Consider the following 10,062-nt stretch of genomic DNA (forward strand, 5'->3'; position numbering starts at 1 on the left):
TGATGCATTTCAAATCATGTTATTCTGTTTCATATTAACTTCCATTAAATTTAAGCTAGTATGCATTTTATTGCACTAATGTAAAGAGTCAAATTAAACTTATTGGCTATGCAAAGCGCAAATGTAAAAATTTACATAACGTAATGTAAAAAGACTCTAATAACTGTAAGTGTCCCTTGTGGCGGGCTTTTAACGTTTTTATTATTAAGTTGTTTAGAGCCTCTGTAAGCATGTCAAAAGCCACTTTACAGCTCCTAAGAAAAGCCTCAAGGCCCTACATGTATACAGATAAGAGAAGGACTTACCGTTATCAAACTCATCTGGAATCTGGAAACAAAACATAAAGAGGCGTTACATTTATTTAGAGCTGGTACATCAAGTCACCCCATGTGGGTGTAAGAGTTCAGAGTACCTGTATACAAGCAAGAAATGCAATACTGTGAAATGCACAAATGCTTAGATTTTTCAGACTGACAGGTAGCAGGAAACAAACAGATCAGATTTGTAGAAACCTGCACGAAACTATGAGAAAATGGTTTCCAAAGAAACAACAAAAAAAGTATTTTCATTATATTTAATAAAAATGTATAACTTGTTGGCCTTTTCAAAACAATACCCTGCCCACCAATGAGCAGTCAAAAGACAGAACCAATGAATATTCAGCTACAGCTGTCAGCAGGTTGTGCCCTACTTGGGACCCAGCCCAATCTAACAGGACAGGACCAGCACATGTGGCCTGATGGGGCCAGGACATGGGTTCCCATGGGTTTTTAGACAGGTCCCACCAAAATATTTTTTTGCAAAAATACATTTAGAAATTAGTTCTCTTTCAAAAGAGAATAGTTTTTTCATTGTCATTGTATGAATTAAATTAAGTTTAATTGCAATGCCAAAATACCTGATATCAAAATCACTCAAGTCATCAATGATCACAAATAGGACAAAACTGTTTTGTGTCATACAACCAAGTGACTTAATATATCCCTGATATAGTCCTGTTTCTATCTACTGTTATAACTCATTTTACAAAGACAATTCCAGCGCCCTCCACTGGATGAAAAAGGACTCGCACACTGTGCAGAAACAAACTGAGCATTCAAGACAAAATCAGTAAAAGTAACAAACTGATCTGAAATATATATATTGTGTACGATCTGCAACGTGTGTATATTTATTGTACATATCTTCTGTATATTGTGTCTAATGTGTATTTTTATTTGTACAGTATGTCTATTTGTACGGTATGCCTATATTTGTATTCTGCACACACTGAAAACTTCCAGTCAACACTGTACATGTACTCCTGGTGGTGTGACAAAAGTGATTTAAATGCGTTTCCATTTTTAGTTAAGTGAATAATTGTGTTAAAAAAAACTTTTATACCAAAGACGTACAGCTCTGCCCCCTGCTGGTAACGGGACTACATCACAGCACATGTGTGACAAGCCCGTGAAAAAACCCAGTTAAAGTCCTTTTTCTACATAAAGTCATTCTACATAAGTGGTTTTCAGCCCTTTTGACTTTAAGACCCCCCTATTCTGCATAATATGCCTCCCACCACTCCCAATTTCAGCCAAAAATTATATTACAACTTAAATATCTTTGGTTGCTTTAGCTTATTATAATGTACGTTTTGGTTTTATTTTAAATAAGTCACATTACAATTGTCAAAACTGTAATAGTTTTAAACAAGAATAAGTTAATATAATTTCTAATCTATGAGAAAAGGATTCGGGCACTGGTCACACGCTCTCACCTCCCATAAGTACCCTGGTGCCGTGAAAAATAGCACCCTAAAGCCTGGCACACTCCACATATGTCTCCAACAAGGTCTTAACTACATGTGAAGTGTGCCCAGTTAATAGATCACTTGCCCAAAAGCTAACCAAAAGGCTCATTATACTAGAAGTGTGCTCTTCAGAAAGAGCCACAAACATTACAACACTGTGCCAAGTGTGTCCTCCAAGTCATTAGCGCTGTTTAAGGACATCAAGAATGATTAAAAGGTTTAGTTCAAATGACCAATAACATTGGTCAATAACATGACCTAGTTAAACAGTCTGTTTTTCAAGGTGATGTATCAGTGAAGGTTTTTCCTTTCTTTTTTTAAATGGTCCTTGAGCCAAACTCGAGGGCAACACAAATGCCCATTGGAAATTGCAGATGCCGTTCCTATTCTAGTAAGAAGCAAGAAGTATTCAGCAGGTCACAACAAACATGACACAAACACAGTACAACAGACTTTACAAAATTTCTTAGCATTACAGGTTAAACTGGTTAATGTTCTTCTGCAAAGAAGTGTAAACAACATCCAAACAACTCTGGCAGGATGACATCTTAAAGAGAAATACATCCGAGATCACTATGACTTCATTTCTTTCATTAAAATGCCATCCAGAAAATGCCAGTGGATAAATAAATATCTTCAGAAGTGAAACCATAGGAAAACTTAATATTTTGAACTTATTTAACGAAATTGAAATCAAAAGAAGCACATGCGAGTGCCAATTTCAAATTTGGTGACACATTGATAACTTTGAATCTCATTGGTTATTGCGTCATATAATGTTTTCTCCTGGCATGATAAAGAACCAATAAGATTCATAGTTATCAATGTGCCTTCATATTTGACATTAGCACTCGTGGATGCTTGTTTTGGTTAATCATAATTATGAGCTTATGAATTGTTATTTTTGGGTTATCGATTCCTTTGCATGCACATACACAATCAAAATGATACCAAACACAGCATTTATATTTATGCATTTGGCCAACACTTTTTTCCTAAATAACATACAGTACATTTCACCTATACGTATGCTTTTAAAGCATATGAATAATTTGGGAATCAAACTCGTGCCTTTGGCATTGTTAGCACCATGCACTACTATTTCAGCTAATAGGAACAAATTTCTGTCTCAAAATGCTAAGCAAATGGTTATGAATTGTCATCCCCATGATGCAGGCAATAAATATAAACAGCTTTTCCATGGGAAAAGAGCCACGCTCCCTGTCCCACACTGTCCGTGCCACATAAGGACATCTAATTAGGCCGGGCAGAGGTGTGAAGGACCGGCACACTTCACATTTGTCTCCTATGGGGTCGCACGTACATGTTAAAGTGTGGCCTTTGAAATAAGTGACAAGCACGGTCCAGGAGAAGTGGTACCGGCAATCAGGTAGTTTTCCCGTGCGCACACCTCATGCAGCACATGCCGCAGATTGCAGGGTGTTGGAAAGACAATGAGGCGACACCTGTGAGCTCACCCAGATAGCTGTGAAGAGTGTCTCTGCAATGAACCCTAAACGGATGATGTCTGAAAATGAACACCTAAGCATGTGGAGTCTAAAATCCCACGGTTTTCCCACGGAGCTGGGGCTCCCTTTGAAGTCGTTTCCAAAAAAAGCTAAAAAGTATCTGCTATTTTACTTTAAGTTTGAATGATATTTAGCAAACAAAACAGTTTGTAATGTGCAGAGGTTAATTCTGGAAGAGGCCAGAGCTATGAGACCTCATACTGCCCGGGCACCAAAAATTTATGATGCATTCAAGTGCTAGTTGATTTTTCAGAGCCCTTGGGAACATACAGGACAAAATGACAGCTGTATTTTAACCCTATCTAAGCCTCCTTACGGGGCTGGCACCGAAGCTTAACACGCAAACTGGAATCACGCTACGCTGCGGTCCTGGTTCAGAATCGGCCCTAAAATCTTGCTGGTCTTGAACAGGAAATCGGTCAGTAGGCAAAGCTTTCACTACAGAACGCAGTCATTTTAAAAAACATCAGAAGTCATACAAATAGCTACTCAAACACATATTTAAACACATTTTGTGGCAAACTACCTCAATAAAAATAGTAAATCATAGTAAAACGAAAAAATCCTTTCAAAGCAATAAATAAAATAAATGTTCAATAATAACTGAAGTTTAATAATAGCTGAAGTAAAAGTAAAGTACTAAAGCAGTGGTTCCCAAACTTTTTCAGCGTGTATCCCCCCCTCGTGTACGGTGCATTCCTTCGCGGCCCCCCCAAAGAAAATCAAAAAACTGTTCTAAAACATTAAATTATACAAAAAAGTAGTGCTTTTGGTTAGTAGCCTTTTTTTTTAGGTTTAATTACTCAGAATTCATGATAAATTAATGTATTTCATAAAATGTCATAAAACTGGGGCCCCCTGGCACCATCTCGCGGCCCCCCAGTTTGAAAACCACTGTACTAAAGTAAAATAAGTTTAAAATAATAAATAATGTGTTGCATTATTATGCTAAAAAACAGTAGCATATTACTAAACAGACAATAACTCAGATTTGTCGTTTATGTATTATGATGTTATTACGATTAAGATATTTCACAAAAGCGAAATACCGCACAGAATATATAGGACATAAACAGATTTTTTTGTTTATGTTCATAATGAACTTATGGAAAAGAAAAGACATTCCCAAATTACCCAAGAAATAAAACATGCAACAATATAATATAGCATGATGTAGTATAAAAACTAAACGTATAGTAATATAATAAGTTATTAGTTACCTAATGTAGTGGGTTTAGCTAACTTTTTGGTGTAAATGAAAGCTGTTACGGAGTAAAGCTAGAAGTATAGTATAGTATAGTTTTTAAGCCTAAGCTTTTTAAGCATAGGGTGTGTGTGACGCAAATTTCCTCATCAGAACAGTACGAGCGCGGCCGTATTTTTATAACCGTGCGTACTTTGTCATGCATGCGCGTACAGGAGAATGTATTGAAGACGCCTTGCATTATGTTGCAATGTGCATTCACCTAACATCTGTGTACACGCACGGTAAACTTTGCAAGGCTGTACGTTCGACCATGCACGTACATTTGCGTACACATAAAAAAGTTTTTTATACTTCGGGCTTAAGTGTCAACTTCGGTGCTGACACAGTGCCAATCCAGTGGAAAAGATATAATTGTAACAACTTGCAAGGCTAGCAGTAAGTAGTACAAAGGATGCCCAATTTATGCTCCATTTACTATTAGTATTGACAATTTCTAAATCACACTGGTTGCAACTAACTATTAAGAGTATGGTATGAAAATTTCATATCATGATTATAGTGACCAAAGTTATCATGGTTATCAATAGTATCATGGTTTTGTTAAAATGAGATGGAAATGTTCAAAAAGACACTGAAAACATTTGAACAAGTTTTAATTTTGAAACAATTTAATATTTCATCATGTCCCTGAAATAATTTCTGTGGTAAAAAATAAAAATAAATCTGTCTAATAAGTTTACCGTAAATGAATACAATACATTATCCCTTAAATGCCTTCTTGTGCAAAAAACTATGTTGCATGTGTGCCCCTGCATCAAACTGATTCTGGCTGGACAGGATTTACCGCGAGTTTTCAAAATCACGGTAATCAAACACCATTGTAATGATAATTAAATTTTAAATGATAATACTAACTGTCAGGACATTTTATTGTGGTTAATCGTGAAACCGGTAATCATCCCATCCCCAATTAAAAGAAACATTTAATTTTTACTACAACAGTGCCAATGATACTTAGGAACAATAATGTCTTCCTTTGATATTAGCCTACTGATTTAGGACAATACAGCAGGCAGCAGCGCATTAATGGGTGAAAGTCTATACACATTTTAAACAATATTCCCTGTTTTTTACGTGTATGTGCTTAAGTATTTAATTACTCAGAGCCTCTGCAACTAAATGTGGGTTGGCAAACTATATCTACCTCAGCACTTTCTGCTTAATTGCACAATGTTTACATTTCTCGCACACATACTGCATATATGTACACATACACGTTTACATTCATGCACATTTGTTATCTTGTAATATGGGTGCTCTGTGTTGTATAAACATATTGGGTATATTGTACATTGCATTTTGCATATTGTATTGTATAGTATTGTGTATGTTGTGTGTTATATCGTATACAAGTAGTGTCTTTCAGTGTATAATGACACATCAATAATTGCAAATATCAAGAAGGCCCCTAGAGACTGCTCCACCAGAATTTCATTGTGCCCGAGCACGCTTTCGTCATTTGGATGCGATTGTTTTGAAGAAAACTGGAAGTAAGGCGCTGGAGCCTTTTGTAATGTTAGGTTTGTAGCTTTTATTTTGAGTCGTTCGGGACTATCATATTGCTTAGAGGATCCATCGCTTATTACTCTCAGACGTTCACATAACCATGCTCTGTGCATCAGAAAATATTTTAAAAGCAGATGAAGTTTCGTCTTTTTTAAACAAGTGTCTCGTGTTTTGAACCACGCTCTGGCACGATTTGTGATCACAAGGTGCCTACCTTTGCAAGCGGGCCAGGGCGCGATTAACCAAACTAACCAGGCTTTGGGGGTCAAATTCATTTCGAGGTGAATACATAAACTGTAATTGTTTCTTGACAAAATTTGTTGAGATGTTTAAAGTCAATAAGTCATTATAATATTTTATATAATTCGGTTGTTGTTTTTTATCATACAAATATTTTCCAACAGAAGGACCTCAGATCTTTTATGCCTATATAATATTAATTTAAGATTTAAAATCTACTATACATGGTCAGTTGTACAATGCTATTTTGCTTTTATTGATTTACAATAAGTAGGAGGCAGACAGAAGAAATGTGCGAGATCGACTACAAAGCCGGTTCCTGAGACAGAGTACAATTTACAGTACGGGAACAGGATGAAGGACCTGTGCTCACAATAAAATCACAAAGCTTCGGTATAGTAAAACCCAACTGATCTAGTGCACAAGGTGTGTGATCAGACACCAACAACCCTCTGAAATCCAATGAGGTCACACTTACCTGTGAAGTGTGCCCTTACAAGTGAGCTGTCAAAGCGAGATGTCTAACTTAACAAAGGCAATGGTGACTTCTTTGAAGTGACCACCTTCCTGAATTCACACCTCTGGCACATGCCTCCTGAATAGGTGCTTTTTGCAACTACTTGAGAAGTGTGCCTTTAAGGGTGGGAAAAGGTGGGTGGCAAAAGCTTAAAGATATATTAGAGTACCTTTTCTAATAAGATCTCAAGTATAAGCCAACATCATTTACCTTACAGTACAAATTGGAGATGTCCTACTGCAACTTCACTATTCCTATTCTTTAAGACTTCAGAGATTCTGATTATTACAATCAAATTATGTAATAAGTCAATATATCATTGAATTTAAATTATAACAATAACCAAAATAGATGACTCTAAAACACTAAAAAACAAGCGGTTTTGTAAAACAAAATGGCTGTACATCACAGACATGCTCTAATTACAGCCATAAAGGTCTCTCACATAGGGGAGACAGGTACAAAATGCAACACCAACAAGCAAAGCACACTTCACTCGGGTCTTATGTGAGACTGCATTTCCAAGCAAGTCCTTTGAAGTGGGTTAAAGGCTTAACTGAGAACATCTCACCTCCAAACGTGAAACACTTGAGGAAATTCACAGCACTATGAGAAGTGTGCCTTACAGAGTGAAAATCTTCACACTGATACCTCATTGAACTGTATGACAGCAGTATCAATATCAAAAGGTGGACAGGTGAGAAAGTGTGCCACGGGTGGAAACGGTGTTGCTGAGTGACTTCTTAAAAAAAAAGAGATGGGCAGCTAGTGTTGTATTGTTAACTATTGCCATTAAGATCTTTTCAAACTGCTAATGAAGTCTGTTTCATTAATCTGATATTAAATTAATTTTCTTACACAAGTGGGCATTAGATGGAGGTGATATGCAAATGTTAAGAAACACAGCAACTTACATTTTTTAAAGATTTTATGGAATACAGATTACTATTAAATTACAATACTGTTTTGTAATGCTTACCTTATTTCCCTGTTCATCCACAGAATTGCTACCTAGAGAGCAGAAACATTCGGTATTTTAGTCACTTGATGTAAAACTGTGAAAGATTCAGTGATCACATTTTTACATAAAGACTGCAAATGTTGTCTCTTATTTTCCATTACCATAGCTATGCCGATTTGATGTTTTTCATATTACTCTGCAGCCTCCTCAAATCATTAAATAATTTCAACCGTGTGTAAAACATTGGAAAATGTACAGTCATCTTATAACTAAATAAACCTAACAGGATGATCAGGACCTGTGCCGATTACATTATTGAATTAAGATGACAGCAATGATTGACAGACTGTACATTATATCCCATTTAATTACTCAAAGACACAGAGATGCTGAATTTTAAGTGTATTATATATATAATATATTATAATAGTATAATAATGTATAATATATAAAGTGAAAAGAATAGAAAGACTCATTAGAAAACACTTGAAACATGTTGCATTGAAAGAGGTTAAAAGGTTGTTGAATGCATATGCTGTCCCGTTATTGCATTTGTTCTAACATGAAATAATATGTGAGAGAATGTGTGACCCAGTCTGTGAAAATCCAGATGAAGTCATTTTTTTGTGATTAACTGTTTTCTACATAAAATCATCCTTTATAATGTAAAGAACACTCTGTGTAAAATATAACCTTGATATCTTTAATATTGCCTGAGTCATGTGAAATAAAACTGTGATGCTCCATATTTCATAGATTTCAAGACTTTAGCCTGGATTTCACAAACAGGGTCACATTTGCCCATTTTTTTCTAATTACATCATAATTACCAGAATTGTCTTTCAAAGCATGAAACACAGAGGAATAGATATAAAAGGCCTACCTGAAATTCTTTAAAGATAATCCAAAGTCTTGAATAATCAAATACATTCAAAGCTATCTTAAAACCTACAACATGTAAATCTTTTAGTGGATCACCCTAAAATAAACTCACCAAATATGTACACAATGCCAACTGTACTTCCAAGACCCATAATTCCTGCTAACCGAAGGACCATCTTCTTAGCATATGCTGTGTTTTCCTTCTGTTTCTTTTCCTCGCCCTGTTCATCTTTCTTCTGACCGGAGTCATCACCCTCTATAGGAGGATGGTCCTGAGAACAAAGTGTCAAAGCAATATGTCACTTCAGAGACCTTACTTTTTATTAAATGACAGACGGTGTGGATCAAGACCATTTTAAGCAAACAATTTACTTGACAATGGCGGCAATGCTACTGAAATCAAGATTATTATACACTGCAGACAGTTTTAATAATTTTTGTAACCAAAATGCAGCAATTGTTTTAAAAGATATGTCAGTAAATAAGACCTACTGGCCCATTGACCGATATTCTGTCTTCAGTACTTATCTGCAGATGTAAGAGGCTCCTGACCTTGAGTTAAAACTGAAATGAGAAAGACTCTAAAATGTCGTTTAAAGAAAATAAACTGAGATTGTTTTTGCTTATAACATTTTGCATTAAACAAACTAAACTAAATGGGATGAACAAATACTTAATATTATAATAAACTGCTTGCATAACAAGCATTAAGATTAAAAACCGTACAAACATTTGGCTAAACACGTTAAGGTTATAGCGTTCATTGATTTTAACGAATCAACTTATGAGAAAATACAACCAATATTGCAGCTTTTATTCTCATTCATAACATGTTGATTGAGACTTCATTCAAACACAACATGTCAAGCATGAAAAGCAACCGTAAAGTAGTTAACCATTTGTAATATTTTTTCTGCCGGCAAACACAGCACATTCGTATTTACACACAGAATAAATACTTTGACATAAAAAACACCGACTGGCTGTTTAATCCCCTATCATGCAGGAATGTCAGGCGGTCAAACTGTTCACTCACCTGGCTTTTCTGCTGTTGAAGTCTTTCTTGCAATATTGCCTGTGCCAGTCCTCCTGTACCGTTACTGCCAGCCGTGTCAGCGGATAGCGTCCTAACGACATCAAGCACCCCGGGTGGTGTGTTGCCGCTGACTGCTTGTCTCAGTCTGAAGAGGCCCCGGCTCGCCCGGACACACATGGAATACATGGACACCGCCGACATCTTGAATGTGATGCAGCTAGTACACAGAGCACGAGTGGAAAGGACAAACGATTTTGATTGGATACGTCTAGGGTGATTGACAGAAACAGTGGAGGCAATCGAGCCTATAAAAATACGTCGCGAGGGCGGTTCTT

General features: G+C 36.3%; 1 protein-coding gene across 1 annotated transcript in view; it reads right to left on the reverse strand.

Annotated features, from left to right (window-relative positions):
* Positions 1-10,006, reverse strand: part of timm50 (translocase of inner mitochondrial membrane 50 homolog (S. cerevisiae)) — a 28,445-nt gene extending 18,439 nt beyond the window's left edge. Inside the window, exons 1-4 of the mRNA XM_055196336.2 lie at positions 9,728-10,006; positions 8,804-8,963; positions 7,828-7,859; positions 306-327 (exon numbers count right to left, since the gene is read on the reverse strand). Coding sequence (XP_055052311.2) covers positions 306-327; positions 7,828-7,859; positions 8,804-8,963; positions 9,728-9,928 — 415 coding nt within the window. The 5' untranslated portion in view covers positions 9,929-10,006. The remainder of the gene's footprint in view (positions 1-305; positions 328-7,827; positions 7,860-8,803; positions 8,964-9,727) is intronic.
* Positions 10,007-10,062: the final 56 nt, after the last annotated feature.

The sequence above is a fragment of the Misgurnus anguillicaudatus genome, chromosome 24, assembly GCF_027580225.2.
Source record: "Misgurnus anguillicaudatus chromosome 24, ASM2758022v2, whole genome shotgun sequence".
Classification (NCBI taxonomy): Eukaryota; Metazoa; Chordata; class Actinopteri; order Cypriniformes; family Cobitidae; genus Misgurnus; species Misgurnus anguillicaudatus.